We start from the raw sequence: 24,277 nt of genomic DNA, 5'->3' as shown, positions 1-24,277 counted from the left end.
TCACTGGGGAGTGCACGTAGCGTTTCCCCTGCCCGGTTGGCCCGGAAAGCCTGCGCAGCTCTCAGGCCAGATCTTATGCCCTCAGAGGCCCACTGCAGGCTGTGTTGGTCCTGGGGGCATAGGAGGGAGGGTGGGGGAGAAAAGGAGAGGCAGGTGGGGGGACCCTCCAGGACCAGAGGAGCAGGAGAGGTGCAGAGGGCTTTGCCCTGCCCACTCAGCCTAGGAAGCCTGCTGGGCTCCCAGGCTGGGTCCCCCACCCTCCAAAGCCCCCTCCCGGGCTCTGTGGGTCCTGGGAGCATAGGAGGGAGGTGGGGGAGAACAGGAGAGGCAAGTGGGAGGGACCCTCCAGGACCTGAGGAGCAGGAGAGGTGAGGAGGGCATTTGCCCTGCCCACTCTGGGCAAACCAGGGGCACGTCTGGACCCCTTCTGTTTTGTTGAGCCTAGGCCCAACCACCACCACCCCCGCCCTCAGGGCCTTTTCCAGCCCTGTGGGTCCTAAACATAGGCCCTGCCTGCAGCCTAAAAACCCCATCCCTGCCTAAGCCCCACCAACACAGCCAAGGCCTTTTCTCCTTTTTTTTTTCCCCCTTTTTTACTATTGTGGTTCTGTTTTACCTTCCGATTGTTATTTCATCTGTATTTTTATTTTTATATTCTTTCTAACATATCTGTTAGTTTCCTGGTCTCATTTTATTTTTCACTCTTTGTTATTGCTCTGCTCTTTCTTTCTTTTTCTTTTTCTCTTTTTGCCACCCTGCATGGCTTGCGGGATCTTGGTTCACGAGCTGGGGATTGGGCCAAAGCTCCTACTGTGGGAGCTCCGAGTCCAAACCATTGGACTAACAGAGAACCTCAGACCCCAGGGAATATTGATCAGAGTGAGGTCTCTCAAAGGTCCTCATCTGGGCACCAAGACCCAGCTCTACCCAACAGCCTACAAACTCCAGTGCTGGAAGCCTCAGGCCAAACAACCAGTAGACAGGAAAACAATCCGAACCATCAAAAGAAAAAAAAAAGAGAGAGAGACAGCAAAAAAATATGTCACAGATGAAGAAGCAAGGTAAAAACCTACAAGACCAAGTAAATGAAGAGGAAATAGGCAATCTACCTGAAAAAGAATTCAGAGTAATGATAGTAAAGATGATCCAGAATCTCGGAAATAGAATGGAGGCACGGATTGAGAAAATACAAGAAATGTTTAACAAAGATCTAGAAGACCTAAAGAACAAACAAACAGAGATGAACAACACAATAACTGAAATGAAAAATACTGATTCAATAACAGAATAATTGAGGCAGAAGAACAAATAAGTGGAAGACAGAATGGTGAAAGTAACTGCCAAGGAGCAGAATAAAGAAAAAAGAATGAAAAGAATTGAAGACAATCTCAGAGACCTCTGGGACAACACTAAACGCACCAACATTTGAATTGTAGGGATCCCAGAAGCAGAAGAGAAAAAGAAAGGATCTGAGAAAATATTTGAAGAGATTATAGTGGAAAACTTCCCTAACATGGGAAAGGAAATAGTCACCCAAGTCCAGGGAGCACAGAGAGTCCCATACAGGATAAACCCTAGGAGAAACACACCAAGCAAGACATATTAATCAAACTAACAAAAATTAAATTCAAAGAAAAAATATTAAAAGCAGCATGGGAAAAGCAAAAAATAACATACAAAGGAACCCCCATAAGGTTATCAGCTGATCTTTCAGCAGAAACTCTGCAGGGGAGAAGGGAGTGGCAGGATATACTTAAGTGATGAAAGAGAATAACTTACAACCAAGATTACTCTACCCACCAAGGGTCTCATTCAGATTCAACAGAGAAATCAAAAGCTTTTCAGACAAGCAAAAGCTAAGAGAATTCAGCACCACCAAACCAGCTTTACAACAAATGCTAAAGGAACTTCTCTAAGTGGAAAACACAGAGAAGAAAAAGACCCACAAAAACAAACCCAAAACAATTAAGAAAATGGTCATAGGAACATACATATCAATCATAACCTTGAATATAAATAGATTAAATGCCCCAACCAAAAGACACAGACTGGCTGAGTGGATACAAAAACAAGATCCATATGTATGCTGTCTACAAGAGACCCACTTCAGACCTAGGGACACATACAGGCAAAGTGAAGGGATGGAAAAATATATTCCATGCAAATGGAAATCAAAAGAAAGCTGGAGTAGCAATACTCACATCAGATAAAATAGACTTTAAAGATTGTTATAAGAGATAAGGAAGGACACTACATGATGATCAAGGGATCAATCCAAGAAGAAGATGTAACAATTATAAATGTTTATGTACCCAACATAGGAGCACCTCAATACATAAGGCAAATGCTAACAACCATGAAAGGGGAAATCAACAGGAACACAATAATTGTAGGGGACTTTAACACCTCAGTTAACACCAATGGACAGCTCATCTAAACAGAAAATAAATAAGGAAACACAAGCTTTAAATGACACAGTACACAAGATAGGTTTAGTTGATCTTTATAGAACATTCCACCCTAAAGTGGCAGAATACACTTTCTTCTCAAGTGGATATGGTACATTCTCCAGGATAGATCACATCTTGGGTCACAAATCAAGCCTTGGAAAATTTAAGAAAATTGAAATCATATCAGGCATTTTTCTGACCACAAATGCTATGAGATTGGAAATCAGTTACAGGAAAATAACTGAAGAAAACACTAATAGCTGGAGGGTAAACAGTGTGCTACTCAGTAACCAAGAGATCACTGAAGAAATCAAATAAGTAAAACAATACATGGGAACAAATAACAATGAAAACGTGACAACCCAAAACCTATGGGATGCAGCAAAAGCAATTCTAAGAGGGAAGTTTATAGCAATTCAATCTTACCTCAAGTAACAAGAAGAATGTCAAATAAACAATCTAACTCTATACCTAAAGCAACTGGAGAAAGAACAAAGAAAACCCCAAGTCAGTAGAAGGAAAGAAATCATAAAGATCAGAGCAGAAATAAATGAAATAGAAATGAAGAAAACAGTAGCAAAGATCAATAAAACTAAAAGTTGGGGACTTCCCTGGTGGCGCAGTGGTTAAGAATCCACCTACCAATGCAGGAGACATGGGTTCAATCCCTGGTCCAGGAAGATCCCATGTGCTGCGGAGCAACTAAGCCCTGTGAGCCACAACTACTGAGCCTATGCTCTAGAGCCTGTGAGCTACAACTACAGAGCCCGCACACCTAGAGCCCGTGCTCCGCAACAGGAGAAGCCACCACGATGAGAAGCCCTCACACCACAACTAAGAGTAGCCCCCACTCGCCACAACTAAAGAAAGCCTGCACACAGCAACAAAGACCCAGTGCAGCCCATAAATAAATAAATAAATAAAAACTAAAAGATGTTTCTTTGAGAAGATAAACAAAATTGATAAACCCTTAGCCATACTCATCAAGTAAAAAAAGGGAGAGGATGCAGATCAATAAAATTAGAAATGAGAAGTCACAACTGACACTGCAGAAATACAAAGGATTATAAGAGACTACTAAAAACAACTATATGCCAATAAAATGGACAACTACGAAGAAATGGACAAATTCTTGGAAAGGTACAATTTTCCAAGACTGAACTAGGAAGAATTAGAAAATATAAACAGGCCTATCACAAGTAATGAAATTGAGACTATAATTAAAAATCTTCCAACAAACAAAAGTCCAGGACCAGATGGCTTCACAGGTGAATTCTATCAAACATTTAGAGAAGAGCTAACATCGATCCTTCTCAAACTCTTCCAAAAAATTGCAGAGGGAGAAACACTTCCAAATTCGTTCTGTGAAGCCATCATCACCCTGATACCAAAACCAGAAAAAGATATCACAAGAAAATTATAGACCAATATCACTGATGAACATAGATACAAAAACCCTGAACAAAATACTAGCAAACAGAATCCAACAACATATTAAAAGGATTATACACCATGATCAAGTGGGATGTATCCCAGGAATGCAAGGATTCTTCAGTATATGCAAATCAATCAATGTGATACACCATATTAACAAACTGAAGAATAAAAACCATATGATCATCTCAATAGATGCAGAAAAAGCTTTTGACAAAATTCAACACCCATTTATGATAAAAACTCTCCTGAAAGTGGGCATAGAGGGAACCTACCTCAACATAATAAAGGCGATATACGACAAACCCACAGCAAACATCATACTCAATGGTGAAAAACTGAAAGCATTTCCACTAAGATCAGGAAGAAGACAAGGATGTCCACTCACCACTATTATTCAACATAGTTTTGGAAGTCCTAGCCACTGCAATCAGAAAAGAAAAAGAAATCAAAGGAATACAAATTGGAAAAGAAGTAGAACCGTCTCTGTTTGCAGATACTATACATGATACTATACATAGAAAATCCTAAAGATGCCACCAGAAAACTACTAGAACTAATCAATGAATTTGGTAAGGTTGCAGGATACAAAATTAATGCACAGAAATCTCTGGCATTACTATACACCAACAACGAAAAATCAGAAAGAGAAATTAAGGAAACACTCCCATTTACCATTGCAACAAAAAGAATAAAATACCTAGGAATAAACCTGGCTAAGGAGGCAAAAGACTTGTACTCAGAAAACTTTAAACACTGATGTAAGAAATCAAAGATGACATAAACAGATGCAGGAATATACCATGTTCTTGGATTGGAAGAATCAAAATTGTGAAAGTGAATATACTACCCAAAGCAATCTACAGATTCAGTGCAATCCCTATCAAACTACCAATGGCATTCTTCACAGAATTAGAACAAAAAGTCTTACAATTTGTATGGAAACACAAAAGACCCTGAATAGCCAAAGCAGTCTTGATAAAGAAAAACAGAGTTGGAGGAATCAGGCTCCCCGACTTCAAACTATACCATAAAGCTGCAGTAATCAAGACAGTATGATATTGGCACAAAAACAGAAGTATAGATCAATGGTACAGGATAGAAAGCCCAGAGATAAACCCACGTGCATATGGTCACCTAATTTACGACAAAGGAGGCAAGAACATATAATGGAGAAAAGACAGCCTCTTCAAAAAGTGGTGCTGGGAAAACTGGATAGCTACATGTAAAAGGATGAAACTAGAACACTTCGTAACACCATAAACAAAAATAAACTCCACATGGATTAAAGACCTAAATGTAAGACCAGACACTATAAAACTCTTATAGGAAAAAAGATCTTTTTTGACCCACCTCCTATAGGAATGAAAATAAAAACAAAAATAAACAAATGGGACCTAATTAAACTTAAAAGCTTTTGCACAGCAAAGGAAACCGTAAACAAGACGAAAAGACAGCCCTCAGAATGGGAGAAAATATTTGCAAATGAAACAGTGGACAAAGGATTAATCTCCAAAATGTACAAACAGCTCATGTAGCCCAATATCAAAAGAACAAACAACACAATTAACAAATGGGCAGAAGACCTAAACAGACATTTTACCAAAGAAGATGGATGGCCAAGAGGCACATAAGAAGATGCTCAACATCACTAATTATTAGAGAAATGCAAATCAAGACTACAATGATGTATCGCCTCTCACCGGTCAGAATGGCCATTGTCAAAAAATCTAGAAGCAGTAAATGCTGGAGAGGGTGTGGTGAAGAGGGAACCCTCCTGCGCTGGTGGTGGGAATGTAAATTGATACAGCCACTATGGAGAACAGTATGGAGGTTCCTTTGAAAACTAAAAATAGTACTGCCATATGACCCAGCAATCTGACCACTAGGCATGTACCCTGAGGAAAGCATAATTCAAAAAGAGACATGTATCCCAGTGTTCATTGCAGCACTATTTACAATAGCCAGGACATGGAAGGAACCTAAATGTCCATCAACAGTGAATGGATAAAAAAGATGTGGCACATGTATACAATGGAATATTACTCCGCCATAAAAATAAATGAAATTGAGTTATTTGTAGTGAGGTGGATGGAGGTGGATGGACCTAGAGTCTGTCATACAGAGTAAAGTAAGAAAGAGGAAAACAAATACTGTATGACAATGCATATATATGGAATCTAAAAAATACGGTACTGATAAGCCTAGTGGCAAGGCAGGAATAAAGAGGCAGACATAGAGAATGGACTTGAGGACATGGGGCGGGGGAGAGGGGAAGCTGAGGCGAAGTGAGAGTAGCATTGGCATATATACACTACCGAATAAAATATTTAGCTACTGGGAAGCAGCAGAATAGCACAGGGAGATCAGCTCAATGCTTTGTGATGACCTAGAGGGGTGGGATAGGGAGGGTAGGAGGGAGGCTCAAGAGGGAGGGGATATGGGGAATATATGTATGCATATGGCTGATTCACTTTGTTGTACGCCAGAAGCTTACACAGCATTATGAAGTAATTATACTCCAATAAAGATGTATAAAAAAGAAAGAATTGTGGTATTCATAGTTGAGTTCCTAGTTTTACTATTTTACATTATTTATATTGTAATTTGATGTAGAGATTCTGCCCCAAAGTGATTTTTTTTTTTTTTGCCATGCCACGTGGCCTGCGTGATCTTAGTTTCCTGACCAGGGATTTAACCCAGACCGTGGCTGTGAAAGCACTGAGTCCTAACCACTGGGCTTCCAGGGAATTTCCCCGCAGGGATTTTTTTAGTCCATATGTTATAATAACATGTTGGTGTCCTGTGGGTGAGGTTTTGACTTTTGAATGTCAACAAATAGGAGGCTAGTCCTAGGTCTCTTCCCCTTCCTTCCTCTCCCTAGGGTATGTACCATAAGATCACATCTTTTGGTTTTGCCTAAGAGTTAGTGTTGTTGTCCTTATGCCATGGTCTGCTCACATGAGCCAGTCATGTAGTCTGGCACGACCCAAAGGTTGTCTATACAGATGTGGCCAGAGTCTGTTGTCTTGGTAAATAAGCTGCCCTTTTCCATTGGCTAGCCTGCGATGCCAGTCTTTGCTGTACCTGAGGCTATTCAAACTGAAGAAAGAAACTGCTCTGAAGTATTCAAAGACACTAACAGAGCACCTGAAGGTAAGTGTGCAAAAGAGGAGTATCTGTTTCCCAGGGGAAAAAAATTTATAAAGTCTCCTATCTCCACCCCAGAAGTGCCCTCATGTTTTCCCTACCAGAGCAGGGGAGAAGCTACTATTTGGGAGCTTTCAAATAGTTTGATGTTTAAATTGCACACGTATCTGATTGTAGAACCTATGTAGCCATATTCAGTAGCTCTTAATAATATTTCAGTAGATGTAGCCTATTTTTATCACAAAACCTAATTTATACTTTTTAAATGGTCTTTTGTTTTCACTACCATCCTTCCTTAAATTGTTCTCTTAGTTTCCTAAAATATCTTCATATGTTTTTTCATGATAGCACTACATAAGTCTTCCTAAAATTCTGCCCTGATTATGACTTGGAACCCTTTCGTAGCTTATCATTCCCTGCAGGGTCAAGTCAAGTCAAAGATTCTTACCCTGACCTGCAGGGCCCTCAAGATTTCTCTCTCTCTGTCATTCTCTCATTCGTTTTCTAAACCTTTGCTGTAGATAAACTATATGGGTCATACACATTCTCTTTTCTGCAGCCTTTGTACATAGTATGACTTACCTCTTTTTGCCTTCTCCCGTGTTCTTTATCCATCTGAATGTTACTCATTCTTTGTCTCTCCCTTTCAGTTTTCCAGAACACCCCAGCTCCCATCTAAATAACTTCCTTCTGTTGCACATTTACACACACACACACACACACACACACACACACATTTTTGTTTCTTAAGTTTGTAAACTTTCTTAAGATCAGTACTGGCCCAGTGGTTTTGAATATATTTAGTACTTCATAAGTAGTGGGTTTTTTTGTTGTTGTTTTTGTTTTTTATTAAGTACATTCTCTTTTCTCCACAGAATTCTTATAATAATTCTCAAGCACCATCACCAGGCTTGGGAAGGTGGGTAAATTTTATTCTATAAAATATTATATGACAAGTTTATTTATTTTTACATAAAAGTAGAATGGGTTTGGCCACTTCCCAAAAATGGAAAGATGACAACTTTAAAAAAAAATTAAGGCCATGTCTAATAATGTATTTTTTAAAGTATTTTTTTCTATTTTTTTTTAAGTTGAAAATATCATGAACATGATCTTAGAAAGATTAAAGAGGGGACATTTCACCTGCAGAAGTCTTAAGTTTTTTACAGCACCTCACCCCTTCTCACAGTTTGATTTCTGTGGCTAGCCTGGTTTTTATCACCTTGAGCTTATCTTTACTCATGTTTTGACACAAATTTAATAACAGTGGCATGATTACGGTTTCTCCTCCGTTCCCACATCACTCCCAGCCCACCCACCCACAAAAAGGAGGAAAAACACCATGAAATCTTTTTTTTTTTCTAAGTTTATTTGTTCAGTTATTTTGTTTATGCTAAACGACAGTCTGTCTTTTGCCTTTATGTATTTTCTTAACCACATTTAAAGTGCGAAATGTGCAGATAAAAATATTCTTAACAAATAGCTTTTCTCCCCTCAACTACTGTTTGATTTTCCTTTTTTTATGGTCTTGGGCCTTTTCAGAAATTTTAGTACTCCTGAAATGAACCTGCCAGATTTCAACATGTGTTTTCTAGGAAATGCTTAATTGACAGGAAGCTTGAGATGATTGCAGTTGATTGAGAAAGCTGTTCTTCTTTGTCAGCTCTGAATAAGTTGGTTAAACTAGGAAAGTACCAGAAATTATGGAGTTCAAAATAAGATGTTTCCATCTACTACCACATTTTTGTGTGTGTTAATTGTTAATCCACCCAGCTTTCTATGAAACAGTTGGAAAGTACCCAGTTATTTGCCCAAATAGGTGGAAAGTGTGTTGAGCTGGGAGTGAGATGATGTAGCTTCTAGGTCTTGGAACCGCTACTACTAAGGTGTATGACTTCCTCACTTCTTTCCCATCTTTTGTTCTGTTGCCGTTTGTTAAAGGAAAGAGTCTAGGTAAAATGATAATTTGCAGTGGTCTTCAGTGAGCTAAGTATTTATTTAAAAGAAATTGTACTTCTCTCGAAACTCTTCTAGTTTAAAAGAATCTTTAAACTTTAAAAGTCTTCATGTAGGAAGAGCCAGTAGTACATTGATTTCCTCACATTCACCATATTCATATGAATAAACTTCCTATTTCTCTGTGTGTAGCAAAGCTGCTGGGATGCCTTCCCCTGTTTCTCCAAAGCTGTCACCAGGCAATTCGGGAAATTATTCTTCTGGGGCCAGTAGTGCTTCAGCAAGTGGTTCTTCAGTGACCATTCCACAGAGGATCCACCACATGGCAGCCAGCTATGTTCAGGTTACATCCAACTTCCTCTATGCCACCGAAATTTGGGACCAAGCTGAACAGCTTTCCAAAGAGCAGAAAGGTAGGGAGGTCTCTGGAGAGAATCTGAATGATGGAATTGTTTAAAAGAGCTTTTATGATATAGTTAAGTTAGTCTCTGGTATGCATTTAGTTTATTATCTAGTCTAGAGTTAATGACAGTCAGTTTGCTGATTGCCATTGCTTATCAATCGTGAATATACTGAATTCAGTCAAAAAATACCTTGCACTGTAGTGGTGACACAAACTAAACAAAAAATAGTTTTTGGTCTAAGACAAATATGCCTTTATTCATGTAAATTTAATTACAGCTTATACTGTAAAAATAATAAAATGTATATTCTACTCTGGGTTAGTTAACAGTAAATTTGGCTATGGGCATAGGATTATATCCAGACATCTTATACATATGAGATGTTTAATATATAAGAAAGCATGTTCATATTGGGTTTTTAGGTATATTGGAAGAAACTTATATGATAAAAGAGACTACAAAATGAATAGACTTACAGCATTCTTTAATATTAGGTCATTTGAGGCCTTGCACCCTGTTTGTTATCTCCAAAACTAAGAACACTGAGAATTAGAAAGTATTAAAGATCTTTGGAAAAGAACAAGATAAACACCATCTTATTTTAGTAGATGTTTTTAGTAAATATGTGTGTGTAGCATCTATTCAGGCAGTTCCTTTGTAGAGAAACACTTGAAGTAGCAAATCAATTAAGTGTCCTTTTGTCACAGAGTATATTTAAATACTTACAGCATGAACAGGTAATCAGATGAAAATGAAAAATTCCTATCCCTAAAGAGGGATAATAGTGGGAGAAAGGTAGAAGGGGAACCCCAACATGCAATAAAAAGTTGTGTTTTTGAAAACCAAATTTGTTTCTAAAATTTTAAATATTGTCAGTGCTACTCAGGAAAGGTTACAAAGCTGAAGTTCTTCTTAAGTCATCCCTACTTTACATTCTCCTCGCTGATGCCAGTTTTCTGGCATCATTCTTCCTTTCCTTTCCCTCCCTCCCTCCATCCCTTCCCCCCTCACTTTCTTTCTTCTCTCCCAGGCTCCTTGCTTACACGCTTACTTGCCTGCCTGCCTGTCTGCCTACCTACCTATTGTGTGGCAGTTTGCAAACATTGACTAAAGGAAAGAGAATGGTATAATGAACCCCATGTACCTTTTACTCAAGTTCAGCTTCAACAACATATTTTGCTAATCTTGTTTTATCTCCCACCCCCGACCGCTCCCCACCGCCCCCCGTCCTACTTTTCTTTACCCTGTGTATTTTAAAGCATGTATCAGATACGACATTTCACCTGAACATACTTTGGTATGCATCCTTAGGTGATAAGGAGTTTTCAAAAACATGACTGCCATGCCTTTATCACAGCCACCAAAATTAACAATAACTCCTTTATGTCATCTAAGACATAGTCTCCCATCAGATTTCCCTATTTTCTCAAATATGCCTTTTTTTTTTTTGTAAACAGTTGGGTTTGTTTCAAACAGGATCCAAACATTCATTAATCAGTCTCTTAAGTATCTCCCTCTCCTCCACTTTATTTTGGGGGGTAGGGGGCAGGCATGCCATTGATGTCAAGGAGAAACTGCAGCATAGCATGTGTCATAGTCTAGATTTGGCTGATTACTTCATGGTACATTTAGCTTGCTCTTCTCTCCACCTCATTTCGTTCATGCTGATAGTTATATCTTGAGACTTGATTAGATTCAAGTTCATTATTTTAGATAAGAACTTTTCATAGGTGTTACTCCATATTTCCTATTACATCATATTACGAGGCATGTAATGGTTATCCCTTTTTTAGTGTCAGTAACATTTGACCATTGATTCATTCAGATGGTGTTGGCCTGACTCAGTTTGATGTTAAGATTCCCTATTAAACTTTAACTTAGGCTTTTAGCATCCAATGGTGGTCATCACCTACATGTGCTATTCCATTAGGAAACAGAAAATTCATCAGGAATTTATTAGCTGGAATTCTATGAAGAAGATTCTTTTCTCCTCAACTGTTTGATTACTTCTTACCTTGTTTAAGTATACTGAGGTCTTTGTCATCACTGCACATGTAAAAACTCTCCCTACTGAGTCCTACATCCGTCTTCTTCCAAAATTGTGTGGGGATCAAATGTCAGGATATTATCGTTCCTTCCTCCTCTCTGTACCCTGCCTTACACGCACATCAGTCTGTATTTGTTCGCATAGGAAGAATCCTTTCATTTCTGTCTCTTACATTTTTAAACTGTCTAAAACATGAGATTTAATGTATCAAAGTTGTATGACACATGACTATAGCAGAAAGGTTGTCTAACCTCACAGTGGCTCTTATCAGGAAAAATGCAGATAACATCCTCCTTTTTTGTACCACTTGCTTCTCATACAAAAACAGTACACGGAGAATGTTTTGAGTAATAGTACATTGTAGAATTAGGTCTCCATTTTAATAATGTTTGCTGCATACTAACAATTTCCATCAGTGACATTTTGTTTATACGTATAACTCTTAATTCCTGACCATATAGTCTTTTAAAAATGTTTCGTGACTTAGGGAAAAAATATAACTTGAGAGACTATGGGATGATTTGTTTTAAAACACGAAGAGTTATTTTAGTGCAGGAGGGAGTGCTTTTTACTTTATATGAATAGTATTTTACAGTCTAGACTAAAAACTTTATAAAGCCCTTATTCAAAAGAGTGTGCATCATTTAATAAGTGTTTTTGGTTTTCTAGAATTCTTTGCTGAACTGGATAAAGTAATGGGTCCTCTCATCTTTAACGCAAGCATCATGACAGACCTAGTTCGTTATACCCGGCAGGGACTGCACTGGCTTCGCCAGGATGCCAAGTTGATATCCTGAACTGAACACATTCTTGTTGCCTCTGATTTTCTCCACAACACTGTGTCACATCACGAAGGAAAACTGCCATAACATACCACCTAGTCGACACTAAGAATGAGGAATGGTTTTCTCCTCCCTGGGTCATGTGTTGTTTTTTATAACCCAAAGCCATCATGTAGTTTGACCCCTTCAATATTCCCAGTATGAAAAATTATTTAAATGCTTTTAAATCTGCAGCACGTTGATAAGCTGGTTTCAGTGATTTGTAATAAGATTGAAATTTCAGTTGCAATTCATAACTAATCAGTTGAAATTCTATTTATTTTAATTTTTTTAAGTGCCCAGATTGGGGCTAGTTTAAAACTTAGTTATTTCTGCCTATGAATTTACTCTGTTGAATATTTTGTGTAAATTTAATGTAGGCATTTTTATTTATATACTTTGGGAGCTTTGTTACCTAAAAATAATGTCTTTTTGTGGTAACTCTTCTAAGAGTAAGAGTTGGTTCATCTAGAATGTGGACATGTTCTTTCTACACCTACTACCTGATACTACTTCAGATCTTAAGTACAATTTTATTATTGCAGAATTTGTACTCAGTATTAAGGATATTCTTCTACACATGAAAAATCACTGAAATATGAGAAGATGGCGTTCTACGTGGGTGTAAAATGAAATGTGTCTGGTTTGGTATGCATTATTTCAAGAACTGTGAACATGTGTTAATAACACTATAGCAATCACAAGGTGACTATAACTTGCATTTAATGCATTACAAAAGAGGGCAGGCAGACTTTCTAGGAGAAGCATATCATGTGAAGGGTTTCATAAAAGGACAATCTTGAACCTTGTGGATTTTCTTAAAACCATGTTTTTTGTTTTTTGGGATTTTTTGTTACTAATAATTTGACACTTAACTGAAACAGAATAAGTTACTGTTGAACAAAGGATGATCTAACTCCTGAGCGTTGCTGCCTATATCTCTTGCATTGATGATGTTTGTAGGGTAAAATCTCTCCAGAATTCTAATTTAAAACTCTTTTCCCCACACTAGATTGTGCTGCTCTGATAGGAGCATTCAGTGACTGATGTAGGAATGGGCTGGAGCTTTGGTATGTGTGCTTTTGCTATACAACTTAGAGCTCTAATGCCTGATGTAGAGATGATCAGTTTCTCCTTTTAAACCTGTCTTGTGTTTACTACCTTTGTATTATGAAGGCCCTCATCAGTGATGTATGTTTCTGATGGGATCAGAAAATTCACACTAGAAAAGTACCTAACTTGGTTCAGTATGAATTCTCTTGGGAAGGGGAGGGAAGCAGGGGTAGAGCTTGAGAAGCCAGCTCTGTAAAGAGTTGTATATCAAAGTACCTTTCCCTATAAGGTGCATATAGGAGTCAAAAGTGAGAAATATACCTTCTATCTTTTGTTTTTAGTGCCCCTATCATGTCTGGTGTGCCTTAAATCTTACCTTTAAATGAAGGGTCTATGGATTGTTTACAGATGAAGTTTTACACTAGTTGCAGATCACCCATATGGTTGGTATTCTGTAGTAATAATGTTAAATTCTCTTTCCTTTTCAGTCATCCTTTAGGGTCACATAAAGATTAATTCTTTCAGAAAAGCTAATGCTTTGGTACATGACTTAGTCTAACCTGTTGGGTAATGCTGCTTCAAAAAATAGTTTGTCCTTCTCCCAATTTGAAAAATGAATCCATCCAGTCAGAAAAAAAGGATTGCCCTGCTATCTATAGATGATTGCTAAGGCTTGAAATGGGAAAGAAGGGATAGAAAATCTCCAAGCCCAGTGGTATAATGACTCCTCTGCGTCTGGGTCTACACTTACCTATGAAGCTAGTGAACTTTCATTGTCCTGTGGCCTCTAAAGAGCTTCTTGATGGTTTTGTACCTCAAGTTGTTTTTGCATATCACTGAAGATTCAGATCTCCAAATTATGCTGAATTTAACAATTTTCCCTTGGAGAAATTGCCTCTGATACCTTGCAAACTTAATCTTAGTGTGTTTTAGGAACAGTTTTCCTTAAGACGACAGCTTCTCAGTGATAGTTATTCAGTAAGAAACTTGCCACAGTTAATCAAGTAGATGTTTGTCCTGTTCTTCTCTGATTTCTCTGACTCTGATTCCTTAACTTTCCGTGATATCTTAGAAATGGAAAAAGTATCCTCTGAGCTTTTAGACCTCCAGCAACAGCAGCCAATGGGGCACTTCTGAGTTCCAGTGTGTTCTAGTCTCTTGTGGGTCCTGAGAGGTAGCAGGAGCATTTCCCAGATCACAGTGATAATTTGTTAAAGCAGAATTTCCTGCATGTTTTTTGGTGCTGTGCTAAAGTACTCTCTCAAACTGTGTTAATTCTTGGAAAATGAATTTTTACAAGCTTTTCATTGTTGAGGGTTTTTCCCACCAGGTGGTAATGGGCAGTGGATCAAAATCCTTTTCTAAATAATTGAATTTTCAGTGTAATAGTCTCTGGAAACACCACTCCCTCTCCTCTGTGTCCATCTCCTCAGAAGTTCCGTCTGTCTTCATCTGTTCCAGCACATACTTTGCACTCCTTCACAGGCGACCATTCCTTCTTCCTTAGTAGGTGTCTTCAGTGTTCTCTAACTATTTACAACTGATTTTGACAAATAGCTAAAAACTTACTTAGTCTGAGACTTATATTTAATATAGTTAATTATAAAAATAGCAGCTATTTAAAAAATTACTCTGTTGACTGCTCTAAGACCACACTTGTATGCCAGGAGGCAGTAGCCTACCCCACTGGACTCTTTACAGGCAACCAACGAACATATTATGGTGGATGAAGTTGTCACATGGTATAGTCTTGCCCGGCCTAGGCTGGGCTGTGGGGAGTACTCCCCTCCAGGTGATTCAGGCTTCCTCAGTCCAGCCCAGGTCCAGTCTGGCTGGGGAGCATTCAGCCCATTTCTTGCCTCAGTGCCACCTTTTTCTGGGCAAGTAGTTAAGAACTGACTTTATAAGCAATGAGTACTTCAGATAAATTTACAGCTGTAGTTGCTGAAGAGTAGAGAAGGTTGAGCATCACTAGTTTAACTCTCCAATGTAAAAGCTGTCTAGAGAAATGTGTGCACGTGCCCACACATGCCTGTGCTCTGTGGGGCTCTCACGCTGGTGGATCCACAGGCATCTGGGTTGCACTTTGAGCGACACACTTATGGCTTTATTAGTTTCGCTGCTGTTGTTGTTTTTTAATTGTTGTTTGTTTCTTTTCATTAAAGAAAGGTTTAATCAGCTAGATCAGACAGCATCATTTTTATATTAAATGACAGTAACTTCGAGAAATTACCTTATTGAATAAGCTTGCATTGTGAAGCAAGAGCCTACAAAACACACCTGTTCTAAGTGAAATCTCTGGCTCTGGAGGCCAGCAGCACTCTGCAGAGTTTCAGCACAGCCCGTGATCGCTCCAGTCAGTGATGCCTAGTTGTGTAGGGGAGAGGTACGCTGTGCACTCTTCTAAGTGTAAGGGTATGCGACTTTGGATTTTAAAATTATGTACACATACACACTTTATATATATGTATGTATGTATGTATGAAAACATGAAGTTAGTTTGTCAAAAATGTGTGTGTTTAGTATTTTAGCTTAGTGCAACTATTTCCACATTATTTATTAAATTGATCTAAGACACTTTCTTGTTGACACCTTGAATATTAATGTTCAAGGGTGCAATGTATATTCCTTTTAGATTGTTAAAGCTTAATTACTATGATTTGTAGTAAATTAACTTTTAAAATATATTTGAGCTCTTCCGTAGTATAATAGGGCTCTTACAGGGTGGGAAGGATTTTAATTTTCCAGTTGCTAATTGAACAAAAGGGCCTCATAATGTATTTTGAATTATAGAAGTTTGCCTCTGGGTCCCACAAACATCTACTGGGAATGATGCTTTAGGCAGATTGTGATGATTTTTTATTTTTCCTAAATAAATTGGGAAGCAAAACATTTCAAATCCATATAGATTCCTATAACTCATATTCCCTAATTATGTGGAACACAGATTTCATTTCAATTTCATGTATCTATCTATGTGTTGGAGAGGCAGACTTTTTTCCAATAATAATTAATATTGCACATCTAAGGTTGCTATTCAGTAAAATAAATAGAAGAGATAAGTATTGAATGACTTAGAATATGTAGTGACAAGAGGCCAAATTGTTCATGTTTGTGAGCATATCTTTCACATATTCACGAATAGAGAAGTTCATTTTAGACCCCTAGACCCTGTAACTAAGCTGGCAAGTGATAGGAAGTAAGTTATTAACAGTTGGTAAAGCAGATACAGATTCTATTTACTCAAACCATATGGTTAATTAAAAAGAACTTACAGTCTCCAGAAAAGCGAATGGAAAGAATATCTCAGTCTCTTCTGTTTGATAGAATTTGGTCACAGAATAAGGCATTAGAGTTGTCTAAACCAAGTCTTATAATCTTTAAGCAACCTAAAATAGCAACCTAAGTAATCGTCATATAATGAAGTTGACTTTCAGGAATGTCAGCTTGGACCTCTCCTTGCCACCATGGCTCGGCTAAGCATAAATTCCCATTTTTAAAAAGAAACAGCTAAAAAGCTCTAAATGAGCATGGGGAAAAAAGCTCTCACCCAGAAATTCTAGTAATATTCAGTTTTGACCTCTTACTGCTTCCACATAGGGTTTCTTTTCAGATTTTATCCATTGGAATTTTCTACCTGCTGTGTTCCTCTCTGGAAAATATCTATTTGGAAATGCTGCCTTTCAAATCAATGCCATGATTATCCATACTGTTGAGTTTGTTGTTGCTGTTCAAGAAGTGTCCCCATTTTACAACTTTATGCACACACCTGGCAAATCATTGACATGAGCATTCAGCAGTACTGGGGTCGGGGCGGGGCGGGACGGGACGGGGCTCACCAACAGAGCTGGCCCAGGTGGTAGTGCCTGAAAAGGCATCACCCTTGAGGACCAGATGTAGGGTTGGTAAGCACAGTTATGAAAATTTCTATCTAGCCTCCGTTTTGAATGGTTTTAAGAAATTTTGTATATGGAGGATGGAAATACTTATATATTTATTGAAAATCCTTTTATTTGAAATTAAAATTATTTGGTGAATAATGGTTTGATATTTGGGGAGGGTTTTGGAGGGGAGGTAATGCCGCTGATAAAAGCCTTGTTGATTCTGCAGAAAGGTACTGTTAGTGTCTGATAAAATGCCTTTGTTTTGTACATGATCCAAATCTTTGTTTTACATTTCTTTTATCCAGAATATTTAGGCATCTGACATTTTCAACCAAAATTTCAATTATATACTGTGATTTTTATTTGTTGTAATACATTAAAATTTCAGAGGTACTTTGGGGCTCAAAAGCTAGGATTTCTAAGTATGTGCATTTCACATAACAAAGCTGTTAATGGTGAGCAAAGTATTATATACTAACTAGATTTTTCCACATCTGTATAGTATATTATATGTATTTTGTGGTATTGAGATTATAGAAAGTTTAGAGTGTCAAACATGCGTTTAATGTGTATTTTTAAACAAATTTATGGCAATTAAAATATTTGGAGACAAGGGTATCACATTTCAATTTGTAAAGATCTTTTTAACTCTACTGTGTCATTAAGACGCTTTGTATAATGCCAAACCATAGCTGGAGATACGAAGTTTAATAAATATCAAATAGATTTTCTGTATTAAAGTTTATAAACACTGCTCTCTACACTTCTTCAACTCCTACTTTGCCCTTTTCGTGTAATTTCTGTTTTGTATTTTAGGGTCCAGTGCTACTCTTCTTTAAAAGTCTGGTCCCATCAGTCCAGGTCTTAATTTCTGATTATAGAAATTCTGAACTGGCTGGCCATGGGTCCTTCTGCATAGATCAGAATTCACCCTGCTCCAACAGAAATCTCATACACATCCTTTTTGTTATTCTTCGTGGCTTGGGCTTTTATTGTTTCATTTTCTTCCAGTTCTCTGTTCATAGACAAACTAGGGCACATCGTCAGGTACTGAGTGCCAATATCGCCTGTCTTTTGACACCTCACTGAAATGTTCTTTACATGGAGTGAAGGGTTAGGATCCAGGGCCATAGTTTATGAACTTGCCGAGGTTAATCACTAGCTATTAGTAAACTTTTGCCTTTAGCCTGCCATCGTGTTCTTTATTTCTTCAAGAAATGGTAACTCTCACTGCGCTTTCTGGATTGAGAAGTTAACACATTATTAGGCCTTGCTGGGTTTTCTATAGTATACAAAATAAATCCTCCTTCCCCTCAAAAGCATGAATTCCAGGCTGCCAGAATTTCAGTTTGAGACATTTAATAGTATACATAGAAAAATAAACTCTTAAGTTGACAAGTTTAGTTATGCTTATCTGCATATCAACATTGTAAGAAGAAACGGAGACCAATTTAAAGCATACACCTGTCTTTAAACATCTAAAAACACAACATTGCTTCACTTAAGTGCCTCCAACCAAGTGCAGTTAATCAATATTCCATAGAACGGAGCATTGTTGTAGGTAAGTGCTGTCCTCTTTTCCCCTGGTCTATATATATCATTCCTGGGCCACATTTAGGGAACAGCGTCTTTTTCTAAGGGAAAAGAAAAGGTGATTTTTAAGACAGAGGTCTAGCAGTGCCCAGAGCCACGTCTACTGCATTTCCTTCCTCTGCTTGATATCCAGTCTCAGGGTAGAGCGAAGAAAGGAAAGGAACTACTCTTTCACGGTACCTATGTGGAGCCATTCTTGGCTTTTAACTCTTGAGGGATTCTCCCCCGTGGAGCTCCCACCTCAACCCAGGCACTCTTCCACCCCAATTTTATTTTTAGGTCTGTGTATGTGCTGATCTTTCCTTTGAGCAGCTTCCCAGGCCTCTTGGGCCCAGGTTTGTGGAGTACCTGCATAGCCTTGTGATACATTCAGAATCATCCCAACAGGAGGCTCCAATGGGCCTGAGGGAAACCCCTCTCCAAAATGGGGTCATTCTCCTCAGCCTTCTCTTTGCTGAACTCAATTCTGGTATTGGGGAGCCATATACCTGTAGGACAAAGACAGATTCACCTCAGGTATGGAAGAGTTGAAGCCTTGCTGTACAACTTGGAATAATGATCCCCACCCCCCAGATGCTGTAGACTCAGCAGAGGGTCCATTCCTCAGGACTGAGTCTGGTGCTCAAGGTCTGCTTACAGTTCTTCCACCACCACTACCATCCCCACCCACCCACGTATGTATCCTTCTCTTCTTACCTGGCCTAACAGCAACAGGCAGACCAGGAGTACTGCAAAGAGTTTGAGGTGCCACATCTCAGTAGATGGGATATTGGATCATGAAGGCTGGGGACAGTTCCCACTCCCTTTTATAGATAGATCTGCCTCTTCTATGGTTGCCAAGTGAGATGGGGGCAAAGTTTATATTTGCAGTCAGGGTCAATTTAATAAGTTAATGTCTACCAGAGAGGAATGTGCTCAAGGCCTGCCTTTCAGGCATGTAGTATTTACTGATCCCTCATCTGGACTTTGAGTGATCGTGTTGCTGGCGTGGACCTTTTCACCCATTTTGCCAAAAGTCAGCACTACCTCCTCCCCTTTGAAAAGCCACGTGAAGCCATTGAGGGAGACTAGACACCTGGCCACGTTTTGATTCCAAAATAGCTTAGTGAGATCACTTTAGTCAAAACAGAATTCTAATAATGAGGTCTTCAGAAATAGTGTTGACCCCTTTCAGCCTTGTCTAGGAAAGAAGCACTGACCTATTTTGTTACAGGCAACTGGATAAGGCCCTTATCTCCCATCTGTGGGAGGATACTTCAGCAAGCATGGTCTACAAGTGCCCCAGATCCCCATTTGTATAGATGGACTATCACCCTAATTATTTGTTCCACATCATCTCTGTAAAGAATGGAAACCCAGCTGCAGAAAGTTCAAAGTCTGGCCTACCTGTCATCTCCCAGGGGAAGGGCAATCAGGACTGACTGGTGGTGGTTCAGTCATGGGTGAATTGAATGAATAAGTATAGGTTGACTTTGTTTCCTTTTTTAAAATGTGAATGAGGAGATAGCAGGGGCCCCTAAATCAGTGAGAGAGCTTGGTGGTGATAAACGTTGTCAACATTGAATTACTAGCTTTCTTGCCAGTAGCTGACTGGGCCTTTTACAGAGCACATCCTTCCAGCAGCCTCAGGGAAGCAGGCATAGGGCTGAGATCTCTCCAAAGCCCAAAACATTGTCACCTTAAGTAGGAACCAACGGAATGAGCATGTACCTAAACCATGAGTAGTTATGGGTACTCATTAAATGACACAGACATTTTAATAAATTTGTGCAGAAAGGTGTGAATTCTGAGTAAGATAAATAGGACTTCAGATTTTCCTATAACCTGGAAGGAAAAGCCAAGAAGACAAATGCAACAAGATTTTTCTTCTGCCTTGTGTCTCCCTGAACACCTGGCTGTTACCTCTTCCCAAAGCCCTTCTCATTTTCACAGGTTGGATATGTGGTGAGGGCCTGCCTGTTCCCCAAGGAAAAGTGGAGATGTGGCACAGCTGAAGGTGGAACAGGACAGTCACAAATCCTCTTGCCAAGGGAGAAGAGGGTGGTATGGTGGGCCTCAGGGCTGGGATTGGGCGGCCTGTGACTCCACAGATCTGTCTACCTGGTTCCAGTCCTCTCAGGACCAGGCAAGGCCTGGAGGGAGATACCACTGCTTGCACTTAAGGAACATTGAGAAGCAGAACTATGCCAAACTCACCTAAGCAGTCCTGCAATTTTGAGACTAGTTAGCTGTTCCTTCCCTTTACTCCTGAGCTTTGATACAGAATGGCCCCAAGTAGGGGCTTAACTAGAACTTTTGTGGGGTGGAGAAGAGGCTGTGTGCTGACCTAGTGAACACTGGGTAAGAACACAAATCTGATTAAGTAAGTGAAAGACTGAACAGCGTGATATCCTAGAGCCAGTTGGGTCTGTGGACTGACTGCCAGCCTCCGGTTAACGAGCATAGACTGACGTGCCAAATGGGATTTGGAAAGTGCTGATTCCAAAGACGGATACTTTCTCCTAATCCTCCATTTCTGCCTTCCTGTATTTCAAGGAAAATCAAAGTAGCCTTTTGTATTAACTTATAAAGCCAATACGACAGCCAAGGATAAGGGCCTGAGGCTCTGGGCCCCCTCTGTGCGCGGGGAGAAGGACTATTCATCATCATGGGTGTGACAACACTGCAGAAGCCTTTGTAGCTCAAGCCCTTTTTTTTTTTTTTTTTTGGCCATACCGCAAGGCATGCAGGATCTTAGTTCCTCGACCAGGGATGGAACTCGCGCCCCCTGCGGTGGAAGCGCAGTCTCTACGACGGACTGTTAAGCCTCTATCTTGTATGCCATCCCTCCTCCCAAAAGAAAAGATGCATTAACTACTGCCTGTGGAAGGAATCACTGTGAGGGAGAGTATTTCATGTGTCTACAAACTCTAGTTGTTTAAATATGGAGCAGAATCAAACTTTTAAAAGCAAAGCAGCATCCAAACAGCATTAAACTGAAGTGACAGAAGTTGTCCACAGCCATCCCACATCCCTTGAGTAGCTTTGGCCTATTCCTGACATTAGTAAAAGTCTAGGGGCTCTCTACAATCAAGTATTTTGCTGAATGAATCAACCCAAAGTACATGTTCCTTCCTCCAGCAGAAAGGTCTAGGCGGCCATAAGGAGAAATGCTTGGCTGGGAGGCAGGAGCCTGGGGCCCAGGTAGGGGAGCTGACCAGATGCCAGCCCTGCCCCTCTTTGGGCTTTAGTTTCTTGTTCTGTCAATGAGATGGGAGCATATCTCTGAGGCCCCTCAGGCACTGACATTTGGGGGTTCAAATGATTAATTTAGAAGAAGAAAGTGAGACTGAAGCATGTTTGATAGCTTACAGCTTGGAAACTCCGAATACAACAAGTGTTTCTGAGGTTAAGTGCCTAGGGTGAAATGGGAGACAGAATGTGTAGCTACATGAGCAGCTATCTGAAACACATTCCAGGTAGAGGGGAAATCATGAAGGGCTTCACAGTAATTGGAAACTTTTGCTGCCCCTGAGCAGGAGATGCCTAATGAAAAATCAAAGCCTCTGAAATGGAAAGACTTTTCCAGGTAAAACTTCAACAAAGGGTCAAAGTGTATTTGCTCAATTGCTGGCTAGAACTGGCACGGACTTCTGGGCCTGCATCTCTGGGACTCTGCTGGCCGATGGAAGAATCCCCTTTGCCACATTGTGCAGAGATAAAAGCCCTTGTGGGAGCAGGTGCACTGCTGGGGAAAAGGAAGGGCTAAATGAACACGGGATTGTGCCCCAGCAGCAGATGAAGGAGCCACACCCTGGCTGGAGGCTCCAGGTGGGTGGGTTATAGGCACAGAGGCCCACAACAGTAATCCCTCATAAGAGACTTCACCCATTTTCCTTTTCTTTATGGATTTCTACAGATAGAATAAACCATAAAATGATCCCAGATCCCATACATATCATGTACAGGAGCACTGAGCTATAACACATTCCACACCATCCACCAGCCCCACACCACCCCCGCAGGACCCTGCTACACAGAGCTCTGGGTCTCCAAGCATAGAGAGGGAAGCCCCTTGGTGAGGGACAGGCTTAAAGCAGCCTTTAACAATTTTATCCAAAAGCAGAAGCTTAGCACGTGCAAGGGCTTATAGGACAGTCTTCTCCGTAGAGCACTCCTGGGATAAAAGGTTTCAGACCAAGAGGCTCAGTGCCTGGTCTGGGCTAAGAAAGGGTAAGTTTGATTTTGGGCTGATATCTCCAAAGGACTCAAAAGAACCAGAATAAAAGTCTAAGGGTAAAATGAAGCCAAGATCTGGGACAAGGAAGGGTGGCCATAGTCCCTAGGAAGCTTGGGGCTAAAACTGGAGGGGAAAAAAAACAGAGATCAATGGCCTGTCAAGGCAGTGATCGATCCTCCCCTGGCCGGTGAACCTGTTCAAACTATGCCAGGTTAAGGATGCATTTACACCTTCTTCAGGCCCACAGCTTTCACCAGATTCTCAAAGGAGTCTATAACCCATATACGTTGCAGATCAGGCAGCAAGCCCTGGGAATAAACTTGGACAAAAAGCCAAACAGGAAAATTAGACTATGTTTGGTGGGACAAGAGTTTTCATCACACCACTGTCCTTTGTTAAGCCTGTACCACCCTGCCAGACTCTTACATGCCACTCATTTCACTGTTACCTCAGACCTATGGCTTTGTCTTAATACATCTATTTTATAAATGCGAAGCTCACAGCTAAGGAATGAGGGTTTCTTGCCTTTATCACACATTGAGGAAGCAACAGTTAAAGGCTATGGGCCCAAGTCTGTCAGTCTCAGCTGTACCTCCTTCTCCTGCCTCACAATCAGTGCCATCTTACTGATTCTTGTTTTGTTCTGAGGTAGTTTTGGTTCCTGAAAGTTAGGAACAATCATTAGAATAAGAAGGAAAGACACAGCCTGGGCCAGATACTGGCTGCCCTGTGAAAGTTGCTGCTCTGGACCAGCAGGAAATCCCCTTCCATACACAGCTGAAAAGCACTGTTAGCAACCTGGTACAAACACAGCCAGCTTGCTGACCCCAGCTCTAGAGGCAAAGGGGTCACCTCACCCTTTCCTTTCATAGCTGACTTCCTATCATGTGGTACAGCACAGCTCTAAGAGCACAAACTTTAGTGCTCTACCATTCACTAGCTGTACAATTTGAGGCAAATTACTTAACCTCTCTGTGCCTGTGTCCTCATCTGCAAAATGAGTGTAATAGTGATACTTCAAAGGTAGTTTTGAAGGAAAAAAACCCGAAAAACCAGAGGTAGTTGTGAGGTTTAAAAGAACTTTTTTGGGGCTTCCCTGGTGGCGCAGTGCTTGAGAGTCCGCCTGCCGATGCAGGAGACGCGGGTTCGTGCCCTGTTTCGGGAGGATCCCGCGTGCCGCGGAGCGGCTGGGCCCGTGAGCCATGGCCGCTGAGCCTGCGCGTCCGGAGCCTGTGCTCCGCAAATGGGAGAGGCCACAACAGTGAG

At 40.1% G+C, this 24,277-nt stretch overlaps 2 protein-coding genes across 3 annotated transcripts in view; one reads left to right on the top strand and one right to left on the bottom strand.

Moving 5' to 3' along the window:
• AFF4 (ALF transcription elongation factor 4) overlaps positions 1-15,361 on the top strand; it is a 91,980-nt gene extending 76,619 nt beyond the window's left edge. Inside the window, exons 18-21 of one of the 2 annotated variants that reach the window (XM_007461347.1) lie at positions 6,947-7,040; positions 7,910-7,953; positions 9,183-9,403; positions 12,111-15,361. In XM_007461347.1, the coding sequence (XP_007461409.1) occupies positions 6,947-7,040; positions 7,910-7,953; positions 9,183-9,403; positions 12,111-12,238 (487 nt within the window). In that variant the 3' untranslated portion in view covers positions 12,239-15,361. The remainder of the gene's footprint in view (positions 1-6,946; positions 7,041-7,909; positions 7,954-9,182; positions 9,404-12,110) is intronic. The other variant, XM_007461348.1, reaches the window with a different exon arrangement.
• A 3,164-nt stretch (positions 15,362-18,525) lies between these two features.
• LEAP2 (liver enriched antimicrobial peptide 2) lies at positions 18,526-19,578 on the bottom strand. Its single transcript, XM_007461346.1, has 3 exons — positions 19,489-19,578; positions 19,141-19,280; positions 18,526-18,833 (listed from the first exon to the last, which is right to left on the bottom strand). The coding sequence occupies exons 1-3, from the start codon at positions 19,543-19,545 to the stop codon at positions 18,797-18,799; spliced, it is 234 nt and encodes a 77-aa protein (XP_007461408.1). The 5' UTR covers positions 19,546-19,578; the 3' UTR covers positions 18,526-18,796.
• Positions 19,579-24,277: the final 4,699 nt, after the last annotated feature.

Source organism: Lipotes vexillifer, unplaced genomic scaffold (genome assembly GCF_000442215.2).
Source record: "Lipotes vexillifer unplaced genomic scaffold, Lipotes_vexillifer_v1.1 scaffold217, whole genome shotgun sequence".
Lineage (NCBI taxonomy): Eukaryota > Metazoa > Chordata > Mammalia > Artiodactyla > Lipotidae > Lipotes > Lipotes vexillifer.
Note: the sequence above shows the minus strand (reverse complement) of the source record. Positions and strands in the feature narration are given on the sequence as shown.